The sequence below is a fragment of the Megalobrama amblycephala genome, linkage group LG9 (genome assembly GCF_018812025.1).
Source record: "Megalobrama amblycephala isolate DHTTF-2021 linkage group LG9, ASM1881202v1, whole genome shotgun sequence".
NCBI classification, from domain to species: Eukaryota; Metazoa; Chordata; class Actinopteri; order Cypriniformes; family Xenocyprididae; genus Megalobrama; species Megalobrama amblycephala.
Window position 1 is genome coordinate 9,996,847 of NC_063052.1, and position 26,761 is coordinate 10,023,607.

Here is a 26,761-nt window from a genome sequence, read left to right on the forward strand (position 1 = left end):
CTAGAGATGGTTGTGTGTGAAAATCCCAGTAGATCAGCAGTTTCTGAAATACTCAGACCAGCACGTCTGGCACCAATAACCACATTCAAAGTCACTTAAATTACCTTTCTTCCCCATTCTGATGTTCAAATTGAACTTCAGCAGATCATCTTGGGCATGTCTACATGCCTGAATGCATTTAGTTGCTGCCATGTGATTGGCTGATTAGATATTTGCGTTAACACGCAGTTGATTATATTATATAAATATGCAGTTTTGGGATTGGCAAACCTGTGAGTGAATGAGTCCATATACTGTAACTGCTTTCAAAACTTTTATTGCTTCTCTTAAGTTTCTTTAAAAAAAAATTTGCACACAAATGACTTGACTTACAAATAGCACTATGATGAGTTGCATGATGAAGGGGGAGATTTTTTTAAAGCTTGGGATAAAAAAAAAAGAATGAAAGGCCAATCTGAAATTGGCATGCGCATACTGTCACTTCATGAAAAAGGTGTAATTTGAAAATTGTAAATGGGTCTGCTAAACTTTTCAGCTATCCTCCCAATATAGATACAGATTCTTTCTCTCTGTCTTCACACACACTCACACACGCATACAGTCCGAGGGAGTGATAAAGTGCAGAGTGTAAAAAGCATCAGACTGGCTGACGCAGCAGAGAATCAGAGATGCCGTTCGCTTCAGAGATGACTGAACTGTGAAGGTTGGGGCTCTGGTGTGTTTTAGCAAAGCATATGTAAGATTAGAGTGTTCTAGAAGCACATGATGGTTCAGCTGCAAGTGGTACAGTATATCAATGTAAATTCAAGTTTAAGAGTCCAGGGTAGCGTTTCCCAATGTTTTCAATGGTTTCAATGGAGCTACGATCAACTTAAGCTTACGATGCTTTTGGAAAACGCATCCCAGAGTGGTGGAGGAGGAGATGTCATCACAGAGCTCATCGAGAGATAGGTGTCACTGAAATACTCTTATAAAAATAAAATCTCTTTCCGTCCTGGTGATACGTCACAAAATTGCTTTCTAACCCAAAATTGCATATAAAACCTACCTTTACAAAACATCCATTTGTTTAGAGCTTATAAAATTATTCCAAAATATCTGAGACGACAATAAAAAGGGCTGCCATGCTGATGTCAATTTTTTTAAAAAGTACAAAAAGCCATTACATATAAATATGAATATGTACAACACAAGCCCTTGGGGAAATTCATTTTGAATAATTAACATAATTAATTAGGGCAATTGTATCTATGCCTCTAATGATAACATCAAACTATTTTATATTAAATGGCTCACACTATGGAAGGAATTATTCATTGGAAACAGATGGATATTTATGCCACATTGTCTTTGCCAAAGCAGTAAAATAACAAAATTAGCAGCTGCCAAAACAACCCCCTCACAAAAACATTATTAAAGGAATATTCCTGATCATATCAACAGCATCTTTGGCATAATGTCGATTTCTACAGAAAAATAGTTTGATTCATTCCTCATTTTGTTACAAAAGAATATTTTTTTGTACGTTTGCCCCATAACATTTTTTTTTTCATAAGCAGTGTATAAGTCAAAATAATCCCTGCAGTAATCAACAGCATGCCATTATGTAAGCTTTTTCCGCCACTAAATAAAAAATAAAAAAGGTAATGCCAACTTTTATCTCACAATTCTGACTTTATTTCTCAGAATTGCGAGTCAGAATTGTGCAATATAAAGTCAGAATTGCGAGTTATAAAGTCAGAATGGCAAGATATAAAGTCAGAATTGTGTGTTATAAACTCAGAATTGTGAGATATAGTCACAATTCTGACTTTTTCTCTCGCAATTGTGAGTTTTTATCATGCAATTCTGACTTTATCTCACAATTCAGACTATTTTTCTTAGAATTGCGAGATATAAATTCACAATTGCGATTTATAAAGTCAGAATTGCGTGATATAAACTCAAAATTGTATTTTATAAAGTCAGAATTGCGAGGTATAAACTCACAATTTTGAAATTTTTTTTAGAATTGCAAGTTTATATCGCAATTCTGACTTTATAAAATACAATTTTGAGTTTATATCACGCAATTCTGACTTTATAACTTGCAATTGTAAGTTTATATCTTGCAATTCTGACATTATAACTCGCAATTGTGAGTTTATATCTCGCAATTCAGAGAAAAAAAGTCAGAATTGTGAGATATAAACTCACAATTCCCTTTTTTTAATTTTTTTTTCATTTCATGGCGGAAACAAGCTTCCATATGCCATAGATGATTTTAACATGTATTTAGCTCAGAATATTGCTTTAAAATATAATAAAGGGCCTTGAAGACTGATGTGAAGTGCCAAAAGACAACTAATATCTCTTGTGGGGGCTAGTAAAGAAATGAAAATGTTGAATGATGAATAAATCTGGGCACCAGTAATGACTTTCAACACCTTCTATGTCCAGGGAACTAAAAGTCTTATTATTTACTGTAATAATAAAGCATAAAAACAGTTTATGATGCAAGCGTGGCATTATGGGACAGTTTCCAGGGGTTAAGGCACTCGAGTTTGGGATGTCTTCACTGGTTCAACAGCAGACAATAACTTACAAATGTCCCCCATTCGTGGTGAACCAGTGTTTTGGCATTGCATCATGTGGAAAGGAAATGCACATTAATCCTTTGGTTCTCCATGGATCTTCTCAGAAGCCTTAGCAGGTACAGGTAGGTAATTGTGAGAATGTCAATCTTGGGGTACCATCCTCCATCTTTTATTTCTCTTAAACCATCTTCTAGTACATGGGACCTTTGGGAGACGGGCCCTTGGGATTGTACTCCACAGGCATACTCATGCAGTCTGACGGGTGACAACGGCCATCTTTTCCCTTCTGTCCAGAGGGTCCTGGAGGTCCAGGAATTCCGGGGATGCCCTGCTGACCTGAAGGACCTGGTGGTCCCATCTTACCATAACCAGGAGGACCAGGAACACCTTAGAGGGATGGATAGGAATGAGAAAGAAATTACAGTATGACAGAAGAATAAAGTTGGGAAAATGACCTCCATATTTGAAAACTGACCTGGAGCACCCGGAGGGCCACTGTCTCCCATCTCTCCCATACCCTTATCTCCTTTCTCTCCCTTTACACCAGGGGTACCTGGGGACACATATGAAAGCATCCATATGGAAGAGTGGGCAAATGGAACATTGGACCGCTGTAGGAAACATTAGCACATTAGTTCCTCTTACCAGGTGGACCCATGGGTCCCTGCCTTCCTTCACGGCCGATCTGCCCAGGGCGGCCTGGCATCCCCGGGGGACCTTGGATACCTGGATTTCCATCTTTCCCTGGGGGTCCTGGTCGGCCAGGGGATGAAACCATCTCCACAGGCATCTGCATTCGTGACATGTAGTAGCCCATGCGCTCTGCGGGAACAAATAAACTTCGAAAACCAACCTAAGACACTTTCTCTGTGAAATAAACCTTCTAAAAATACAGTTCAAGTGCATTTTTCAGCATTCAGATATGTATGGTCAATAAAGTTCTCTCACCGTCAAAGATCTTTATGACCTGCTGTCTGATGAAGGATTTTAATTCATCATAGTTTACAACAGCCTGAAAAAAACAAAAACATTTTGAAGTTAAAATACTAATATTAATTAATATTAAAATATTAATAAATCTGTGCTTCACTCTGAAATACGCAGAGTATATATATATATATATATATATATATATATATATATATATATATATATATATATACATATGTATATTTTAAAATTAAATTGTGATACACTAAGCCAATATATCACAATTGTGGTTTTATCCGATTTAATCGTGCAGCCCTACTGTGTGCCATCACTGAATAAGCCTCACATCATTCCCTGGGATTCCTGGTGTTCCGGGGGTACCAGCTGGTCCAGGTGAACCGGGGCTTCCTCTTTCGCCACGGGGTCCGGCTGGTCCTATGATCCCTTCTGGTCCTTTGGAGCCAAAAGCAAAGCCTCCGCCTCCGCCTGGTGGGCCAGGACGTCCACGCTCTCCCGGAGGTCCCCTTTGCCCTGCGGCCCCTGATTCACCCTGGACAGTATCAAAGGAGCAGCTGTGATTTATCACACAGGTGACTCTAGGACAATGACCACAGGCTACTCAATGATCCCTGTAATAGCACTGCATAATAGGCTTTATATAGAAACTCAGCACTATACAGTCCACAAAACAAAATGTTCAAGGTCCATCCTATCTACTTTTATGATAAGGGTGACTAGCGTGAATACAGTGAACGCTATAATTATGGCCTATTTCATTCTGGTTTGCATTCAGTTGTAAATTTTCTACATCCTGAAAAGCCCTCTGCTGGGTATGTATACTCTTATATAACTATTTTTTTTTGTAAATTAGCTATTGATTAATCAATATGGCTTATTCAGGGTAGACTACAGATGAGTGAGGGATAGCTTTAATGGCCTGTATTGTAGTGTGACTTTGCTTTTAAAACATTGAAAATTGAAAATGTCTTTTAAAAAAAAAAAAAAAAAAAAAAAGGAATATGACAGTATAACGTATTGTATATGCTGTGCTATACTTCTGTCCCTCACAGCCTTGTTTTTATTCACATCAAAATAAATATGCTGTTGATTCCTCACAAAACTCCATTTTACTATGTACACTGTAGGGGTGTAACAGTACATATGTCCCGAACCGTCACGGTTCGGTGCATACAGTCAGACGACAAATACAGTCAGTCACAGGGAATCCACACTCCAATCCAGAAGGGGGCGCATGTGGTAATGCAATGCTGTTTGCTAACCGGCACAACAGGAAAAAGCGCAGAAGAGATGATCTATGCATAGATATTTACGTGTTATCTCTCAATCAGTGTTTCAACTACTTTATTTTGTTTTTGTCATTTTTATTAGTTTTTTAAATGATTTTTATTATCTTTTTTTAAAAATGTATATTTAGTTTTGATCCATTTTTATTTCAGTTTTACTTTAACTTCAGCTTATTTTATTGCATTAATATAAGATATATTCATTTAGGTTTTTTTTTAGTTCAGTTTTATTTTAATTAACCAAAATGTTTCTTTTTAATAGTTTTAGATTTTTAGCAGCTAAGCAAGATTTTTTTTTTTTTTTCACTGAAATTCATGGCTCATTTAGAAAATGGCCTAAAATAGACAAACAAATTTTGATTTTTTTGTTTGTTTTTAACTCTGCATTTCATGTCTTCTTTTTGTATATATATATATATATTTAATTGCTGTTGTTCATTGTTATGTTTTCAGTTTGGCTTTATAAATTATGACCTTGTCTAATTTCATTGGCTGCACTTAGTACTAACTTATCTCTTCAAATGTTGATTAATGCTAATAGTTGTATTAAAATATGTTTAAATATCACAAAGAGAAGATACGGTGGCCGTCTGGCTGACACAAGACAAAGATGTCATTTGAGACAGTAGAGAGTACGTTAGCCAGTGAAGAGGTTTCTTCTTACTTCTAACAAACAAAGAACGGTCTCTGCTGCTAATAAACCAGACAACTACTACTACCACTACTATCTCATCATGCGTATTCAACATAGTGACGATGCAAGCTGCCTCTAAAAACACAAACTATTTAGAAGAACAACAACATAGTAATGAAACGTGCTCTGCAGAGTGTATGTCCATTTAGGGCTGCTGTAGAAGGGCGGAAAATGACGACTTGACATGAAGGGGGGACCCGTGGTGTATGTAGATAGAAATGGCTCATTCTAAGGTAATAAAACATAACGGTTCATTATGTAAGGTATTTATACACAACTGAAAACACAGTTATGTATATTATATTGCATTTCTGTCAATACATCCTCCCAAATTTTACACATTGCACCTTTAATAGCTTCAATGTAGCTACTTTTTGCTAAAGTGTAGTTTAGGGTAGGGCAGTTTTAATATTTTAATTTATAAGCAGCTTGTAAAGCGACAGTTTCAAGTAGCATTCCCAATACTGATGTTGTACATGTAGTAGTCGAGTCACTTGTTTACACATTTAAGGGCTTCTGCTAATGGGTCGGGGGAAAAGCACTACTCTCACCTCATTCAAGCCTAAACTTCAAAAACCTGACAATGCTGTCCTGTCACAGTGACAGATAGAGGCTCCTGTATGGCTTTATTACAGAGCATAATGGTGTCACTATGTAAGCTGAGAGTGGTGTTCAAACAGGCTACTGTGGCAGATGAGGGAAAAAAAAAAAATAAAGAGTGAAGGCAAAGTGAGGTTAGATAACAGGCTCTTGTGATTGCAGATGGAGCCACCTGACAACTTCATTGTACAAATGTAAGCACAAAAACTAACAGGATGTGTTGAGCACATTGATGGGAGGGGGAAACACTCTCTTATGCCTGAATAAGATGTATCCAAATGCATGTGAAAAGATGACAGCGTTCAGTGGTGCAAAGACATTAATAACAGAGATGTGAAAACAATGCACCTTACCTTCGGTCCCTGAAGACCGGGTTCTCCTGGCAGGCCTGGGGCTCCCTGCGGTTACAAATAATTAGAGTGAAACTGGGACAAGTAGTACAGAGTTTTGCAGTAATAACCATTGCGTCTATGTGCACAAGAACATACCTTTATCAATTAGAATGTGGCCATATTTCAATTATGAATGTGTAAATATACAGTAATTAATTAATTAACCTGATTTTAACAATCAAATCAAATATGCTTCTAGAAAGTTTTTAGAATTCTAAATAAGACAGCTGGCATTTATTTGTTGATCAGAAGTAATAATAATCCAATTAAGCTTCTAGAAAGTTTTGAAAATGTAGCAAAAAAACAGCCAAAAAGAGTACAAGTATGTCCGAATACATACAGTAGTTTTCAAAAAACAGAAGGCAAAAAGTCCCCAGATGACCTACTACTTCCACCTACTGTAGATTCTAGGGTGGGCATTCGATGGAAACTTTACTATCCCATGAGGCCACAGGAGGGGATTTATGAATGGCAGTGAAGCAACGCAACTGACGCTGGTAGGTATAGAACATACTTTTTCTACGATCGTAAAGAAAATTCAAAAGTACGCGAGTGTGGATGCAGCACACGTTTTTGAAAACGATACCGTTATTGTCTCCGTGTAAACTACAAAAATGCGAATTTGTGAAAATGGTGACGTCATGTGCATGTGTATTACATGTTCAGTCAACAGGTGCGTAGTGTTTCTTTACAAACTGACGTCGCCAACTACTGGCCTGGCACGGATAATACAGCGTTTTTAGTCGTTTTCGCAGATCAATGTGAATGGGGATAATTTTGACATTGTTGTTGTCTGTATGAGAAAAATGCAAAGGAAAAACTGGTATTTATCCGTTAATCGAAAGTAATAATAATTCAATAAAGTTTCTAGAAAGTTTCTAGAATTCTGAGTAAAGCCGCGCACACACTTAACGATTGTAAGGCCGATTATGAATGTAAATTGATACTTATGACTGATCGCGCTCAAACGCGTCTAATCAGAGCCAGTTGCGTTCAGTCTGCGATTGCAGTCGGTGTTCAAATTCCACGTGTAAGTATTTAAATCGGCTTCAGTCGCAGGAAACAATCGCTTGTATGTTGAGCACAGTCTTAGAATGTTTAGCTAGTCGTTAAATGTGTGCCCGGCTTAAGACAGCTGGCAATTACCTGTGTTAATCTAAAGTCTGTGTCATGTAAACACATTATTAAAAATTCACTGTAACTGATTATTCAATTTACATCTGTCCAAATTTAAGTAATTCTGTTTTATATGAGGGAGAGGCAGTGGAAAAAATCCAACAGTCAAACACATTTTTGTACCAAATGGGATACAGATTCTTTTGAATGACTGACATGTTTATAAAAGTTGTATATTGTGTTTTTAAGGTCGTATACTGATGCAAATAAAGGAGACACTTACGTCTTTACCCGCCGCTCCATCACTTCCTGGTTCACCCTACAGAAAAAAAGGTTTGAAAGAATAAATTAATTACAATCTAAAAAAACTTATGGTAAATATTAATGTAAACAAACTAAGTTTAGGTACTGACCATCTGCCCTGGATGACCTGGCATCCCTGGTGGGCCAGGTAATCCAGCCTGTCCTCTCTCTCCCGCCTCACCCTTTTCTCCCTTAATGCCCTAGTAAAGAACAAAAAGCCACAGCATTCAACAAAGACATAAAGCATTCAACTCATTAAAAACATCACTGACACAATATCTGTTTCAGAAGACAATTTTGCTCACCACTCCAGGTGCCCCAACTGGTCCCGGTGGCCCTGAAGATCCGGCAGCACCCTAGAAATTTCCAGTTGCAAGCATTATGCCATCACATTCTCAAGGGATTTTTCTGTACACTACTGTTCAAAGCTTTGAGCTCTGTAAGATTCCCTTTTTTAATACTTTTATTGCAAATGGTTGCTGAAAATTCAGCTTTGCCATCACAGGAATAAATTACATTTGAAAACATATTAAACTAGAAAACTGTTCTTTTTACTGTATTAAATAAATGCCGCCTTGGTGAGTACAAGAGACTTTTTTCAATTTTTTTTAAAAATCATTAGATTTTTGAATGGTAGTGCATATGTATAAACTAAAGGAGAGATTATAAAACATTTTAAATACTTACCATATGTCCTGGAGCTCCAGGTGGTCCTTGAGGTCCAGGAGAACCAGGATCACCCTGAAATGCACGTAAAATCCAGACATAGCATGACGCAAGTATGTGTTGCATTCTCAGGATTGCTGGCGGTGCCATATTTTATATTTTAAATATTGCCGGCGCCACCTTATTTTATTATGGACATAAGCGTGAATTGTCTGCTAATTACTATCATGATAAAGCAAATGTTTAAAGAGGATATTCCTGAACAAATCAGTTAAACATAAGTATGTCTCTTCATCTCTGTTTGAATAGAATAATGAAATGGCTTGGCAAGAAAGAGCTAACTCAGTCGCTCCCTTGAGTACTGAGATTTGTTGCTGCCACACATGACAACACACATTAGGAATGTACAAAGGGATCACATGCTTGCAATACATTGGCCAAGCATTTGCATCTTTGTTTGCTTACTTACATAGAGTATATTTCTGGTTTAAGGGTGCAGAAAGCATTCTTTCGTTATCTGAAATCTATAGAGCATTTGTAGAGAAATCTATAGCGCATTTAAAGGTGCAGTGGCATTATGTCTAATAGAAGACAGCTTACCTCTAGACCAGGCCTTCCTGTTGCTCCAGCTGGTCCCTGAGGTCCTCTATCTCCCTACAGATAAAAATGAGGAAAAGAGATGGGTAATGCAGCATAAGAGAAAAATAAATATGTAAAAAGACAAAATAAAAACAGTTTTTAAAAAAAATAATGATTGTTTCCAAGCAGTTTTCCTAAGCTTACGCCATAGGTTGAGCTCAAAGTTGACATGTTGGGCCATTTAAACAGACAGAACAATATAAACAATGCAGTAATTACACTTTTCAGCTCATGTATGGCTTACTTGTGGTTGTCTCTGCTCATTAAGAGAAAGTATTACAACATCAAAACATTACACACATCAGCTTTACAGACAGGATCAATGGAAACTTTCATCTTTTATTCATTTATGCACTAAACTTTTCAAATAGAAATAATGACAAGGCTATGAAACTCAAGAAAATTCTCGTACTTTCATTCCTGGGAGACCTGTGTGCCCTTTGATGCCCTTGAAACCCTGGAATGAGAAACAGTTATACAGTGAGCCTCTTCCAATCAGAGAAGTCCAAAGCAAGTCAAGCTCCTCCTTAGAGACGCTTAATTAAAGTTGACTTTGTTCTTTGTTCCAGGCTTTGTTCCAACTGTTGATTTTTGTATTCATGTGTCACTGATAAAATCTACAAAGAACTTGGAAAGTGAAAACGAAGAAGGAAAATATGGCACGGTTAATACCGGTATTCCCCTGGGTCCGACAGGGCCAGCTGGTCCTGGTTCACCCTGTGTGATATTGTGAGAATAAAACAGAAATGGAGAAAAATATAAACAACTGCGACAAAAACAAGACAAATTATATATATATATACACACAACAGTTCGGCGGAGAGCCGTGCGATATTCTAGTGATAACAGCACTCCTACCTTTTCACTGTTTGTATCACTATGCTTGAAGCAACTGTCATGGCGGCTGAGCAAATCCACTATTTTTTTTTTGTTTGTTTTTTTTTACAAATACTACGCTTATTGTACCACAAACTGTAGTTTTAAGAGTTTTTAGGTGAGAATAAAGTTGTTTAGACATGAATTATGTGATTCGTATTTAATCATAGCACCTATTTTAATATTTGTTTTGATGCTTTCGCAGATGTGAGCTCCAGGCCGTCAGCGGCCATTCAGTGCTCGTGTATCCGCTGAGAACAGCTTCAACTCGGCCAGTGCTTTGGGGATTTGATGCTGGCTCTTATAGTGGTTAAAAATTAGGTATAATTAATTTTGGGTACGTAAAACGGGCAATCTTTAATCTTATTAATCTATTACTTGCTCCTGAGCAAATCGAATTGAGCTATGATAAATTTAATAATTTAATATACAGGCTATATTTACATCCTGTAGAGCATTGCTTTTGTACGTTTGACTGAACTGTACAATTGTGTTTATTTCTTATTGTCATTTACAATGGATATTGTTGTTAATTTAAATATTGTTGTTCAATAAATTTATTTTATATAAATAATATATTGTATTTGGTATTGAGAAAGGGTCCATTGGTGCATAATATGGATTGAGTGAAAGTTACATTAATACACCATTAGATGGCGGCAAACTTTACAAGTGAATGAGTAGGTCGCAAGAGACTTTTCAATTGAAAGGGACTTTTGTAAACAAAGGATATTGTTTTAGCGCTGTTATGGAAAATTCCCTCAACTGTAAAAAGGACAAATACAAAGATCGCTTTCCTCAGCAGACATTCAAACTGATTTTTATAATGGATATAATATTATGGATATTGACCTGAAGAATGAATGTTATATCAGACACAGGTAATGCTTGCTCGGGCAATCTCTCTCTCTCACTCTCATTAATACTGTACAAAATACAATGAGTATTTTCAATGGAGGGACTCAACATTCCTTCGTTTCTAGCTCTAAAGTGATGTTTTAGAATTAGTAACGTAGGCTTGGTCCATGAATCCATGGCGGAAGGAAGTAGTTCTGCACAAAAGAGGGTTTAACGACACTCCGTTGTTATTTCTTATTTATTTACACTCTCGTGCCGTCGAACTGTTGTATAAATGCAATATCACACTCGTAGCCGTGTGATATGGCTGTATATCAGCACGCTGTGATTACCTACAGCCGAATCACAGCCGTGCTGATATACAGCCATATCGCACAGCTACTTGTGTGATATTGCTCATATATTTTGCAAAAATACAATACATGTGGTTATATATATATATATATATATTTTTTTTCTTTCCTGACCCTTAAACCTGGTTTTCCATCTTTGCCATCTAGTCCTTCCATTCCAGGTGGTCCCTTTAAACAAACACAAAATGCAAAGCAAAACAAAATGATTATTTAGTCAAAGTTTTAATTATTACAGAGACATGATAGGCTGAATGTTTGCTGTAATAGGAGTCTATCCAGAAGATTCTAACACTCACAGGCATGCCTGGGGATCCGGGTGATCCTGGGGGACCTGTGGGTCCCTGTGAGCCCTGAACTCCAGCAGTACCCTAGTGGAGTACATGAAGTAAGGTGAGTGCTTTATAGAGGAGCATCTACATTCCACATGTTTTACGTCCAAAGTGCGGTATGTCAGAGTGCTTGTTTGTGAAAGTGACTGTTAGAGATAATGCAGATGAATGTTAATGGTGAATCATCCATCAAATGTCATTGCTCTTATATATTTATATCTGACGCAAGCGAGGAATGTCACCTATGTGGTATAATTTCATTCATCAATGTATGTTCAAGCATTATAGAACTGTCACTTGCTTTCTCAGCCTGTGGTCCTGGTGGGCCCGGAGGACCTGCTTTTCCCGGAAAACCTGGAGGACCCTGGAGACATGAAGGCAACAGTAAGAGATCTTGGTTTGTACCATTAGCATATACAGAGAGATGAGGATTATTTCAGAATTCAGACGTCAATATTAATTCTATTTCTATTCTATTTTCAAATGAAACAGGATACTGAATGAAAAAAATGTTGGGCGAAACTTGACCTCATCCATCAGGAATCGATTGGATTATGAAAAAATGGTGTCCCATACCAGAATGCGAGTGGGAGGACTCTATATGACAGGTAAGGGAAATAGTGACTGAATGATGACTGATAATGACTGAAATCTCACCGGTTGTCCTGGGAATCCTTGGGTTCCTTGGAAGCCCTGAAAACAAAAGATGAGAGAACTGTTACTGTGTGCATCACTGTTACTGTTCTAAAATCACAGCAACAAAATCAAGGTGATCCACCTGGGAATATGAGTGGATACACAAAGTTATAAATATTTATTTTCCAGGAAAAAACGGTATGTGTTTAGAACACTTCTCAGATCTTGGGCTTACAAATTTGAAAACGCAAACAGAACAACTTGCTCTACATATTGTATTATGAAAGAATAAGGTGTCACGAGAATGTGATATCAAAGGATATGATGGATACAGAAAGAATGATTTTTGTTGCCGACATATCAGTAACATGCTTTCATACCTGATCTCCCTTTGGTCCAACGGGTCCCAACGTTCCACCTTCCCCTTTAGGACCCTGCCGGTCAAGAAAACGTACGTTGTTTAACACTACAAATTGTCACAGTTTTTGAGAATAATGCTGAATCTTTTTGAGAAAGGAAAGAACATAAATCAATGTTTCCTAACAGTTTTTCACATTGAATCTATAAAATGTTTGAAGCTTGCTTGTTTGATCTGAGAGCTATTACTCACAAGAGAATACAAAAGGGAATCTGGCTTCTAAGATATATACTGTGCATGATTATCACCCATTCAAGGGATAAGGGTTTGTTTTGAAAAAGCCAATGATAAAAAAGACAACCAATGAAGTGCAGTGCTATTGAGGGTCAGAGTATACGTGAACCATTAAAACTGGATGTTTACTCACTGCTGGTCCAACCGGTCCTTGATAACCCGGAGATCCCGGTGGGCCCTATAAAACAAGTGCAAAGTTTCAAACACTGTTTACGAAGTCATTATAAGATATCCTCTGTGTATGTTCCTGTGTGGCTTGAACTCTCCAAAGGAGAGTCCGAATAAAAGGAGAATAAAGGGTTAAGGGGGTCTGAAAAGTAAGTATTTTTGTGCATATCATGTGCGTACTACCATTCAAAAGTTTGGAGTCAGTAAGATTTTTTTTTTTTTTTTTTAAATTGACACTTGCATTCAACAAGGAGAAATTAAGATGATCAAAATGAAAGTAAAGGCTTTTATATTGCATAAATTGCATAATATATTGCATTATATTACAAAAGATTACTATTTTAAATATATGGTGTTTTTTTTTTTAAACTTTCTACACATCAAAGAATCCTGAATAAAATCATCACGGTTTACACAAATAATATTATGCAGCACAACTATTTTCAACATTGATAATAATAATAAATATTTCTTAAGCAGCAAATCAGCATATTAGAATGATTTCTGAATGATCATGTGACACTGGAGTAAGACTGGAGTAATGATGCTGAAAATTCAGCTTTGCATCACATGAATAAATTACATTATAAATATATTTAAATAAAAAAACTGTTATTTTAAATCATAATCATTTTTCCAATATTACTGTTTTTACTGTAGTTTTGATTAAATAATGCAGCCTTGGTGAGCATAAGAAACTTTCATAAACCATAATAAATCTTACCGACCCAAAACTTTTAAACTATAGAGTATTTATACACATTTAAACATGATTTTTAAACATTTCAAGACATTTGTACTGTGTTAAACTATGAAAGTCACTGAATAATATGGACACTGTAAATTTAACATCAGCATTCTTACTGATTCTCCTTTCTGTCCCACAGTGCCTGGATTGCCACGCTCTCCTTTAAGTCCCTGAAAAAAAGGAAAATCGATTTCAACCTGCCAATCAAACATTTAGTTATCCCACAGTTATCCCACTACACTAATATAAGATGCCTCTGCATCTGATCATTTGGGAAAAATGTTGATTCCACTTACAGGGAGTCCAGGTGGTCCCATAGTTCCAGGATAGCCAGGATTTCCTGCTGAACCCTTGAGAAAATATCAAAACCACTCAATAACACAGCAAACTGTACATTGGCACCTTTCTACTATACGGGTCATTATTATTTTCAAAACTGATATTGTGTATAATGCATATTTTTGAGTCATGAACAATGTGTTTAAGCATGTTTCAGTGGTTAAATAACATTTCAAAATGTTTAAATTCATTTTTGACTGTTTTTATGTCAGACGTTAAAACCAAATTGTTGTATGTATACTGTACTGTAGTTGTACCAGCTGACATGGAAAGTGTACCAACCTACCTATACTTGAAATTCGCAGTTTTTAGTATTTGAGAGAGATCTACAAAACTTTTTACTTTGCCACAAGGATCAGTTGGGGTCCTTGTCAATTCATAATAAAAGAGCCATGTTTGGAGTTGTGCCACCCTTACATTTGAGAATATACAAATTGCTGGACAAAGTTTTTCAATTATCTCAACAACTTTAAAACTACTGATATTTATGAAATTAGTTTATATGAAAGGTTTCAAACCTAAAATTATTCCATAGTATCTAGATTAAATTTTTTTATTATTAAGACACCATTTTAAATAGTTTTCTTATTTCATAGTTTTCATTTATCCAGACAGTTGCACCACCTGACATTTTGGGGGTTTAAGAGAACAAAATATAATATGTATTATTTAAATGTATAAAAATGAATTCAAACTAAATAGGTTTTATAGAATAAAGTGATATATGTCATGAATTTATCAAATTATTTTAAAAGGAAATAATGCACTTGGATAAAAAAATATGCATGTCATGTCATTGACCCATATATTCCTGAATTACTCAAGACATACTTGAAGTTGACACACCTGTTCACCTTTCTGTCCTGGAAGTCCATCTGTGCCTCTCTGACCTTGTTGACCCTTTGATTAAAAAAAAAAAAAGCAAAGAGGCATTAGAGAGAGAGCCGGCAAAAATATTAATATTATAATATCACACATTAACCAGCAGCCTTTTTAGTCTTGTTGGAGAATACTTCTGGTTACCCACCGCCTTGCAGTTCAGATCATTTTAAACTTAATCACAATACAAAACAATTTATACATCTGCCACCAGCTTGCCATTTATTTTATAAGCAGGGGTTGAAAGTAAGGAAAATGAATTAATGTCATTTGTATTCCAGAAACACAGCCAAATGATGCAGAGTTTTTGTTTTTATTGTTTTTTCCTTTATAGTCACGGGACAAAACATGCCTTTTAGCAAATGCAAGCATAATGAATATGGTGTAGACCTGAGCTGAATATCATATTGGATGATCAATCAGTAAATGCTTCCTGCATAGATACAACACTTAGAGTTGTATCTTTTTTTTTTCTTAATCGATTTAACACATTTCCCTAAGGAAAGGTCAATGATCTTTAAACGATTAACATTGTGATCTAAACAGTTCATAATGTTCCTAGACTGATTGTTCCTATTTACTAACTTACTTTTTCTAAATGCATTGACCTTAGTTAAAATTGATTGAGGAAAACTGTAAGTAAAGGTACGCCCTGTGGGAAGAAAACAACATTTTTGTAGGGATATTTTATTTAGCTAGGTCAAGGGCAAATGGACCGCAACGTCATAAAAAAATAAAATAAAACAGCATAAATAATAAAAATGAAATTAAGAGCTACCAGCAGCAAGTCTAAAACTTGTTTAAAGGGGTGGTTGATTATGATTTCACTATTTTAACTTTAGTTAGTGTGTAATGTTGCTGTTTGAGCATAAACAACATCTGCCAAGGTACGATGCTCAAAGTTCAATGCAAAGGGAGATATTTTCTTTTACTTCTGGAAAGAGGGCCGGGAGCAGCAGCTCATTTGCATTTAAAGGGACACACACAAAAACGGCGTGTTTTTTTTCCACACCCAAATAGGGGCAAATTTGACAAGCTGTTATAATGATCTGTGGGGTATTTTGAGCTGACACATTTCTGGGGACACCAGAGACTTATATTACATCTTAGGTCATTATAGGCATTATAGGTCCCCTTTAAAGGTGCCCTAGAATTAAATATTGAATTTATATTGGCATAGTTGAATAACAAGAGTTCAGTACATGGAAAAGACATACAGTGAGTTTCAAACTCCATTGTTTCCTCCTTCTTATATAAATCTCATTTGTTTAAAAGACCTCAGAAGAACAGGTGAATCTCAACATAACACCGACTGTTACGTAACAGTGTACGCCCCCAATATTTGCATATGCCAGGCCATGATCGAGGCATTACACAAGGGCAGAACGTCTGGATGTGCACAGCAGATTCATCAGACTAAGTAAGCAAGCAAGACAACAGCGAAAAATGGCAGATGGAGCGGTAATAACTGACATGATCCATGATACATGATATTTTTAGTGATATTTGTGAATTGTCTTTCTAAATGTTTCGTTAGCATGTTGCTAATGTACTGTTAAATGTGGTTAAAGTTACCATCGTTTCTTACTGTATTCACGGAGACAAGAGAGCCGTCGTATTTTAATTTTTAAACACTTGCAGTCTGTATAATGCATAAACACAACTTCATTCTTTATAAATCTCTCAAACAGTGTAGCATTAGCCGTTAGCCACGGAGCATAGCCTCAAACTCATTCAGAACCAAATGTAATACATCCAAATAAATACTATACTCACATGATCCGATCCATACACGCAGCATGCATGACGAATATCTTGTAAAGATCCATTTTGAGGGTTATATTAGCTGTGTGAACTTTGTGTTTGCTGTTTAAGGCAAGAGCGAGCTCCGGGCGTGGCGGAGCACAAGATTTAAAGGGGCCGCAACCTATATCGGTGCATAGTTAATGATGCCCCAAAATAGGCAGTTAAAAAAAATGAATAAAAAAAAATCTATGGGGTATTTTGAGCTGAAACTTCACAGACACATTCAGGGGACACCTTAGACTTATATTACATATTTTAAAAAGAAGTTCTAGGGCACCTTTAGCTTGTTTAATTTATGAATGATTAAAGTAGTCTGTTCCAAATTCACACCACTGGTTGAGCCAGATGTTGAAATATCACATAAACCAAGAAAGAACTGAAAGAAACTGTCACAGAGCCAATGTTTAGACTCTTCAGGAACTTAATAATGGCTCACTTATAGCTGTCTCTGTACATTAAACAGAAATAGGAGAGGGCTTCAGTATTTGAATAATAAGCTAGAAATAAAGAGGAAAAATGCCCCTGTCTCTGTTGCCAATGTCTTTCTGTTATTCTCTTGAATCTTGCTGACTGCACAGTCTCCTCAGTGGTTCAGTTATATATCATTCTATTAGTGGATCAATTCCACAGAAAATTTCAATTTGGAAAACATCAGCCTATACTGTAAATCTTTATTTTCTGTTTTTCTGTGCTAATAGGAAAAGAAAAAAAAAAACGGCAAAAAATCTACACCGCTGAGTTTGTTGTTTCAGATTCGATTGAAGCGCATTAAAGAGAGTCAGATAAAGCTCACAAAGCATAAAGCTGGACGGCATTAAAATAAAATCCATTCTGACTCAGACTCGATTCACCAATTCATTGCTAAAACATGCCATTCTAGGCGTTGCAAAATAACCTGTCAGCACCACATACGCAATGGCTATGGAGAGGTAATTGAACAAGAACCACAACAGTACAGTTTTATTTCTATGTCATGGCATTTATTATGCTGCACGAGAGAAGATGAGCTGCTTTTCTGAGGTAATTGAACATCTTCTGAATGTGTTTGTTTGAGCTGATTGTGAGTTGGTGTGCTTTGACTTACAGTCAGGCCAGGGGGTCCTTGCGCACCAGGGAAACCAATATTGCCCTATGAAAGACAGATAATAAGAGAACAACATAAGAGAAACATATTCCTTTATAATGGGCAAAATCAACAAGCAAACAAATACAAGCAATCCTAATAAGTCCTAAATCTACCTCTTCATTTCTCATTGTCATGCAGCCTGTTTCACTTTGTTTTGAACTGAATGTGATGTTAGTACTAAAGTGCGATGAAGCTCAACGGAACTGTGCATTACGGACAAACAATTTGTGCGGACCAACGCACAGCTCAAAGTGAATCACAATAAACTTTCTATGGGTTTCAGTGAGTTTGTTCCATTTGTTGCTTTTTTGCAGAGCAATAACTGATACAAATGTCAGAGCATAATAATATTACAATTTAAATGTTTTCAATTTTAATACATACTTTAAAATGTAATTTATTCCTGTGACATCAAAGCTGAATTTTTAGCATCATTGCTCCAGTCTTCAGTGTCACGTGATCCTTCAGAAATCATTCTAATATGCTGATTTTCTGCACAAGAAACATTTCTTCTTATTATTATCAATGCTGAAAAAGGTTGTGCTGCTTAAAATGTTTTTGAATGGAAACTGTGACTTTTTTCCCAGGAGTTTCTGATGAATAGAATGTTTAAAATAGAAATATTTTGTAACAATGTAAATGTCTTTAATGTCACTTTTGAGCAATTAAATGCATTCTTTTTTGAAAAAAACATACAAACAAAAAACATTAATTTGTTTAAAAACAACAACAAAAAAAGGTTGTGTGCATTTACACATTGCAAAAAAAATTGATTCAAGGCAATTCATATCAAAAAGGGTTGCAGACTCCTGGTCTATAATAAGAATCCTCCCCAGCCAGTGCACACAAGTTAAAACGGGCACAAAGTCTTAACTCTCATTTCCATCATGAAATTAGGTTAGACACAGGTTTGGGACTCTTTTGGAAAACCTTCTGCATTTCTCTTCCAAACCTGTAGGGGGCTCTCTAACCTCACAGCAAAGAGTATCTCCTATGCTGTTTTTACTTCTTGGTCTGTCCTAATTGAAAACACTGAACCTGAAAGAAAATAGATCGTGCAAACAAACACTGCATCGTGGGAATAAATGCTAATGACTAAATGAAGTCATGCAGAGCAGTTCACCGTATGCTGCACTTCTGAAACAAGATCTCAGCATTGGTTTGTCTCTTATGATACGGACTGTACTGTAAAGCTATCTGAGGTCACTCAGTCTCAGAAAAGAGGGCTAAAAAAAGGGAATCCTGCTAGAAATTGCCTTTTAGGGAGACAATCTGGGGGAAAGAGGAAACTTCACCGGGGCTCCAACAAGACCAGGGGGTCCTCGCTCACCTCTGGGACCCTACAGTGAAAACAGACGAGGATAATGTTTTATAGAACACAAGCGGAACAACCATTATAGCTGGGTTAGGGGGGGGACACCTTTTTGGAAAATAATCATTACTGGCAATTCAGCATGATGACTAAGACCGAGCAGAAGCCTCTGCCAACCGGTTGCATCAGCAGTGAACTGAATGAATGTGCAGGCGGTAAGTAATGCTACTTTGCCTAGCTCCCACCTAATTGGCTTTCAGCAAATCATTTAGGATGACTGGGCATACATTACATCACCTAATTAATATTCATGAGTCAAGATGATAAGGTTTAGAAATGTGTCCCCCCACCCCCACCTTTTCAGATCATCCCTAAGCCTCTGATAACACAGATCTGGGACAGAATAATATATTTTGAGTGTGTTATATATAATTTTTATAACATATTTGCTTATAAAATTATAGTATTGTGTTAGGGTGCAGCAGAGCTCTTTTATCCTCTCTAATTGGCACTGGTACTAATAGGGCCTTTCACACCGGAGTAACCTTTTCATAGTTCCTAGAACTATTGGCTGAAGTACCCGGATTTTGCCGTGTTCGCACCGCAGGAACTAGGAATGATTTTAGTTCTAGGAACTCCTTTATTAACTCTTACTTCAGAGTAGGGTCTAAACCAGCACTATAGGAACTATCTGTGACATAAGTGTACATTGATTGGTTAAACGCATGTCAAACACTGGCACCCGGCAATTTTAAAAAGCCGTGTAAACGTATTTACTTCACAAACATGGAAAACAGCGATAACCTGCATATACCTGTTGTTTGCAGGGTTGTGTTTTTGTCTCCGCCTAGATGATATACTGAAAGTTGTCATTGGAGATTTCATCTCTTAACCCCACTTTTTGCTCTTTCAGTCGCATAAATTATGCGTTTACATTCCATCTCCGTTATCACGAAACCCACAACATACAACAAACACAACGTGATCACGGCATCCTCCATCCACCGGTTTTTAGCGTTTGTAAATACCGTGCTTAAAGGGTTAGTTCACCCAAAAATTAAAATAATGTCATTAATTACTCACCTCATGCCGTTCCACACCCGTAAGACCTTCGTTAATCTTTGGAACACAAATTAAGATATTTTTGTTAAAATTCGGTGGCTCTGTGAGGCCTGCATAGCCAGCAATGGCATTTCCTCTCTCAAGATCCATACAGGTACTAAAAACATATTTAAATCAGTTCATGTGAGTACAGTGGTTCAATATTAATATTATAAAGCGAAGAGAATATTTTTGGTGCGCCAAAAAAACAAAATAACGACTTATTTAGTGATGGCTGATTTCAAAACACTGCTTCAGGAAGCTTCGGAGCGTTATGATTCTTCTGTGTCGAATCATGAATCTGATCGCATGTCAAACCACCAAACTGATGAAATCACGTGACTCTGGCGCTCCGATCAGCTGATTCGATACACTGATTCATTATGCTCCGAAGCTTCCTGAAGCAGTGTTTTGAAATCGGCCATCACTATATAAGTCGTTATTTTGTTTTTTTGGCGCTCCAAAAATATTCTCGTCGCTTTGTAATATTAATATTGAACCACTGTACTCACATGAACTGATTTAGATGTGTTTTTAGTACATTAATGGATCTTGAGAGAGGAAATGTCATTGCTCCCTATGCAGGCCTCAAGGAGCCATCGGATTTCAACAAAAATATCTTAATTTGCGTTCCGAAGATTAACGAAGGTCTTACGGGTGTGGAACGGCATGAGGGTGAGTAATAAATGAAAGAAATTTCATTTTTGGGTGAACTAACCCTTTAAAGATGCCGCTGTTGGCCGCTTTAGAGTTCTATTCCAGTGCGACTGCAACCAAGAACATGGCCCGGGGGAGAAATCAGTTCTTGGGAACCATTTCTAGAGGCTAGTTCCTATAACTATTCGGAGCGAAAGCCCCTAATAAAACTGTTATCTGAATCTCTTACCGGTTCTCCTTTGGCTCCTGGGGTTCCTGGGTATCCGGGAATCCCTGGTGCACCAACACACTGACCGCTGTTACCCGTCTAAAAACATTGAGCCGACATAAAGGGTTACAATCAAAAAAAATGCTTTTTTGTGTCAGTACAATGGAATAAATGACAATTTTCAGTAGCGTGATAGTAACTCAGCTACTTTCAAAATAAATAACAAGCTACTTTTTCCAGTGAGTAGCAGCATCGCATGATATAACACTTCCCTAATGTGTTCTTTCTAGCATTCTGATTCATTTAGTGAACTGGGTCGTTTGGACATTCATGTAAATGAACCAATTCTAAAGAATGATTACTTGATTCAGTGAGAGCCTTTGTTTAACTACCTATGTGAAATATTTAGCTAAATGCTGCTGTTCATCATGGTTTTGAGTCATTTATGCAGTTAAGTGTTTTTTCTAGTTAAAAGTGCCTCTCTTATGCTTTTTTTGGATATTACATTTTATGCAGTGTGTTATATAGCTGATTGTGAATGGAAAAAAGTCTGCAAAATGCACGATAATGCAGTTATTGTCTCTCAAAAGAAAGAACTGATTCTGAATTGTCTTGTTTTTAATATTAACTTATTATAAACAAATATTATTTATAATAGAATATTATTATCCACCAACTTACAGGCCCACTTGGTGTTTCCTCTCTCTGCACCGACTGAAAACACTGTAAAGGTGATCATAGAGATGGATTTAGAAATCTGTGTGCATTCAAACAGTACTATATGTTGTACAAAACCATTGGGTACTGTAGAAATCAAAAAGGAATACCAAACAGAAAACAGAAAACAAGTGTGAACAAATCAATGTTATGAACACAAACCCACACCGTTGTCTGTTTAATACTAATCACATCATCCATCATTCATCCCTCTCACCCGTTCACATCCTTCTAAGGGCACAGCGCCAGGCTTGCCCTGATCTCCCTTCTCGCCCTTAGAGCCCACCATGCCGGGCACACCTGGTAGGCCCTTGGAGCATTCGCCACAGCCCTCCTATAGTGAAGCATACACATGACAGGAACACATGTGTAGTCACTTCAAGGAGCACATGAACAATAAATGCACAGCATCGGCATGCAAATACAAGTGAATATCATTGCTGCATTGAAGAGTAATGCGGTTCAGACAGACTGAGGAGTATGCATGAAATATAAACACAGGATATTTTGTTAAATATCGTGCTCTCACATGGCAGTTTGAAAGAATTCAAACCTCAGCTCCAAGAATGCACAAGGTTTCAAAGCCAAAAAAATAGGGTTTATAAAATAAATCAGTTTTAAACCAACTCTGATCAGAGATATTCTCTACCCAAACAGCACACATACATCACTGAGACATGGGTGAAAAAGATTATGTTCTATTTCAAGTGTCTTATTTTTCGACAAACATTTGATAAACATCTAAATAAAATCGTAAACATCTTAAATGCATCTGCTGAACATCTTATAAACATCAGACAGGGATTTTTAAGCAACATATTGCACGATAGAATGCTATTAAAGCTCGTTTCCGCCATGAAATAAAAAAATTAAAAAGGTAATTGCGACTTATGTAGCAAATCTGACTTTTTTCCTCACAATTGCAAGTTTGCATCTCACAATTCAGACTTCTTTTCAACTTTTAAACTTACAATTGCGAGTTATAAACTCACAATTGCGTCTTATAGCAGCACAACTGTTTTCAACATTGATAATAATAGGAAATGTTTCTTGAGCATGAGAACGATTTCTAACATGAATGGATCATGTGACACTGAAGACTGGAGTAATGGCTGCTGAAAACTCAGCTGTTCCATCAGAGGAATAAATTACATTTTAAAATATATATTAAATATTTAAATATATAAAAATATAATATTTCACTATATTGCTGTTGTAGTGCATTTTTGATCAAATAAATGGTGCTTTTTTGAGCAGATGGGACTTACAGACCCCAAATTTTTTAATTGTAGTTAAAATCAAATTTTAATGGCATTGCCATGAAAGCATCATAAACTATGTATTTATATAGTTGGATACTTGAAATGAAATATGGCTAAAAATGCAGCACTTTCATTTGGGCAATGTGCATCAGGTGTTCCCTGCATCATCTCTCTATCCACCAAGGGCTATTTGGCACTAAAAATCTTCCAAATGAAAATGTACACATGGCATCGATGTCTTGCTGTTGTATGTGTATTATTTGGGGGTTGGTATTCACACCATACCAACAAATACTAATGTGTACATTTCTATACACATTACCAGATAACACCAGTGTTTCATAACACATGCATTCTAATAATGCTATAAAAGTTGAACACCTGCAGTTAATATAAAGATGCAGATTAGACTGTTTGCTTACCTTGCCTGTGGAAGCTGAATCCTGAGGCAGAAGAACAGGAGGCTGCAAGATGGAGGAGACAGTCAGACATGGTGACTGCATCAAAAACACTTTTCATAACAACTGAATGTGCAGTTATCATCAAAAGTTCAGAAGAAAGTGACTATGGTGAGACCAAGGCAATGCAGTCCACTAAAAGTTATTTATGAAAGCATTGCTTTGAAATAGAAGTTATGATCTCATTATGTCATTAATAACAAAAATCTCATTTTAATAAGGAAATTATTTTGCATGAAATTATTCAGAAAAAAAAAATCAGAGAATAATTTAACGTGATACATTATTTCACATTATGCTACATTTATTAAGCTGTCATTTCAAAACAGTTTGCTGGCTAATTGCATCTATAAACATGTAAATGAAAATGTAATTAGTTATGGTTGAAAATATTATGCTAGTTGGTCATTTACAGCATCGATAAGAAGTTACTTTCACATCCTACTTTAATAAGCATTAGTTTCAGAGCACAAAAGGGCCCTGTTTACACCTGGTATTTAGATGCATTTTGGTCGATCAGATCACAAGTGGACGAGGGAGACACATTCCCGTTTACACCTGGTTTTTTAAGTGGTCTCTTCTGTCCATTTTCAACCAATTTCTTCGAGGGGAGGGTCTATGGGTGGGTGAATGTATGTTTTTTTTGTCTTTTGATCTAATGGATGAAAGAAGCTCGCACAATTGAAATATGAACGCGGCCAGACACAACAAAAACAACAACAAAAAACAACACACAGAGAGCATCAGCTTTAATTTCTGCTCTGACAGCCACAATACCACGCCGAATGCAGTGAATGTATGTTGCTTGGTACGTTTTTCATCTTCAAACCAAACTTGGGTCTTCAGCCGACAAAGATTAAATCCCATCTGGCTAGCGCACTTCCCATAATGTTTAAACATTAAGTCAGTAAGCGGACTTTTGTGGCAGTATGAACACATTTGACCACACGAGCGTTTACACTACGAATATAATCCGGTCAAATGCGTTTTCGACTACCTCAGGAAGTGGTCGAAAGTGGACAACCTCAAAGCATTTTAGAGCCCATTACACCTGTATTTAGCATCGTCCACTTGTGATCCGATCGACCAAAATGCATCTTAATACCAGGTGTAAACAGGGCCAAGATATCCAGAAGGACAAAAACAGACAATTCCTAACATTCCATTGTGCAACACCCACAATGTGAACTCATGTGGAGTATGTAGCGAGAATTTTAAAGCATTTTAAGGAATTCAACTCAAATTCCACTTCAACTAATATATTTCACGCAATTGGCCCACATGGCCCTTTTTGGTATAGAGGACTGGAATATTACTCTAACTACAGTTGAACCTGAGAGCTTGACCGAGGATGAGAGCGGCCCTCAGATGCTCTTGAAGGTGCTATGAGCATCCAGATACTGATGTGCTTCAAGTACATCGTCTCCTCTCACCACCGGCTGGTTTGGGCTCTCCACAGTAAAGTGGTTTCATTCCGGCACCACTCTTATGATAGCACCTTATGCCATCCAATTACTTTTAATCCAAACTACTGTAATTACGGTTTTAATATTTTTTTAGTTTTTAAGAGGACCATTTGAATTCCTTATGTTATTCATTACTCATTTAATTGAACTATTTAGTGTTTTTGGCTGTAAATGTCAGAATTCATTTGGAATATTAATGAACTAGCTTTGGGATTGAGCTTGTTTTAGCGGGTTGGCGAATGAGAATTAAAAGAATAACATGGTTTAGATCCGATTGTGCTCTGGAAGAACTTGGTGGTCGGATTCTGCCGATAGAAGTGGAGCAGAGCGGACCAGGACTGAAGTCTGGCCAAATTTCCTCTGCAGGCTGGAAGCCCGGTGCTCTGATTCCAGGATGGGCCTCCGGCCAGCTGAGAAAATATGCGTGCGGAGAGACGGGGCCATTAATGCCGAAATCCTGCTTCCAACCAAAGATCTAATGGCTCTTTCTGTAGGCACATCACTCACAGTAATGGCCATCCTAACCGTAACTCAACACAATGGCAGTGTTTACCATTACACAAAGCCTTGGAGACTGTGAGTTAACACCGAAAGGGTAATGGGACCATCGGCGGCCATAAAGGACACACTGCAACAGAGACGTCTCACAGAGTGCTGAGCTAAGATCCTTACAAATGCTTACTGGTTCTTTTTTGTATTATAAAAAAAGCTCGTCATTGCTATTGTCCTCGTGAATCACCTCTAGCGAGCTCCGTCTCCCCGCATTAGTTCAAAGAGGCCCAACCTGCTCCCCTTCTAACAACGCAGAAGTCGACCAACAAGGCTCCTTGATCTGTGTTTTATACTTTAATAAAGCTGTTGCACTCCACTAGCTCCTCCCCCTGTCTGGTTACTCACTGCTTGGCCGGGGGGACCCGGTTTCCCTGGTACGCCATCGTTGCCAGGGATACCCTGTAAGAAGGAACTGAGGTTGAATTGGTTTAGCTTGTGGCCACAATCTGGACACCTCCTTCTCCAGCGGGGCAGAGGGAAAGTAGCCAAAGCCCTGGACCCTCTCCTGGTTTGTGTTCCAGCTCGGAGTAGACATTTACATTTTACTTGCCTTTCTCTGTCTATTTTTTAATTTCAGTTCTTCTGAGGCTTGGGAAATCAACACAACACCAGGTTAAAGACCACTCAGTGCTCACGGTGAGATCATACAGAAGTAAATTTGCCAGTTTATCAGGGTGATTGTAAAGTTGATGGTCTGAAATACCATCTTATTTCTCATTCTACATTTAAAAAATACCTGATGAATAATACATATGAACAATGGACATGTGTATTTTACACCAACCTCACAGTGAGCTCTGCATGGTTTTTAAAAAGAAAAAGCAGCATGATCGATCCCCAACCACTTATTTAATTAATATATTAATTAAGATTGCATTTAAGTCATATTTTTGCGCAATATTTTAACTACACATTAAGGCTTTAGATTTACAAGCTACATTAATATCTACATTTACTTTACAATAACTTTTAAAAAAAGCACAGCCGTTAACAAAGCACATCCCACGGCACTAACCAAAAGTCCCAGAAGCCCCTTTA

The 26,761-nt window shown here is 37.1% G+C and overlaps 1 protein-coding gene across 1 annotated transcript in view; it reads right to left on the reverse strand.

Moving 5' to 3' along the window:
- Positions 1–2,434: 2,434 nt before the first annotated feature.
- The window catches only part of col16a1 (collagen, type XVI, alpha 1), a 91,866-nt gene continuing 67,539 nt past the window's right edge, over positions 2,435–26,761 (reverse strand). The window contains 29 exon segments of the mRNA XM_048201530.1: positions 2,435–2,963; positions 3,052–3,129; positions 3,222–3,398; positions 3,525–3,588; positions 3,853–4,056; positions 6,458–6,502; positions 7,896–7,931; positions 8,026–8,115; positions 8,221–8,271; positions 8,603–8,656; positions 9,182–9,235; positions 9,633–9,677; positions 9,893–9,937; positions 11,422–11,475; positions 11,604–11,675; positions 11,938–12,000; positions 12,294–12,329; positions 12,653–12,706; positions 13,058–13,102; positions 13,957–14,010; positions 14,137–14,190; positions 15,026–15,079; positions 17,949–17,993; positions 19,286–19,330; positions 21,290–21,367; positions 21,950–21,991; positions 22,203–22,319; positions 23,670–23,711; positions 26,069–26,122. Coding sequence (XP_048057487.1) covers positions 2,767–2,963; positions 3,052–3,129; positions 3,222–3,398; positions 3,525–3,588; positions 3,853–4,056; positions 6,458–6,502; positions 7,896–7,931; positions 8,026–8,115; positions 8,221–8,271; positions 8,603–8,656; positions 9,182–9,235; positions 9,633–9,677; positions 9,893–9,937; positions 11,422–11,475; positions 11,604–11,675; positions 11,938–12,000; positions 12,294–12,329; positions 12,653–12,706; positions 13,058–13,102; positions 13,957–14,010; positions 14,137–14,190; positions 15,026–15,079; positions 17,949–17,993; positions 19,286–19,330; positions 21,290–21,367; positions 21,950–21,991; positions 22,203–22,319; positions 23,670–23,711; positions 26,069–26,122 — 2,049 coding nt within the window. The 3' untranslated portion in view covers positions 2,435–2,766.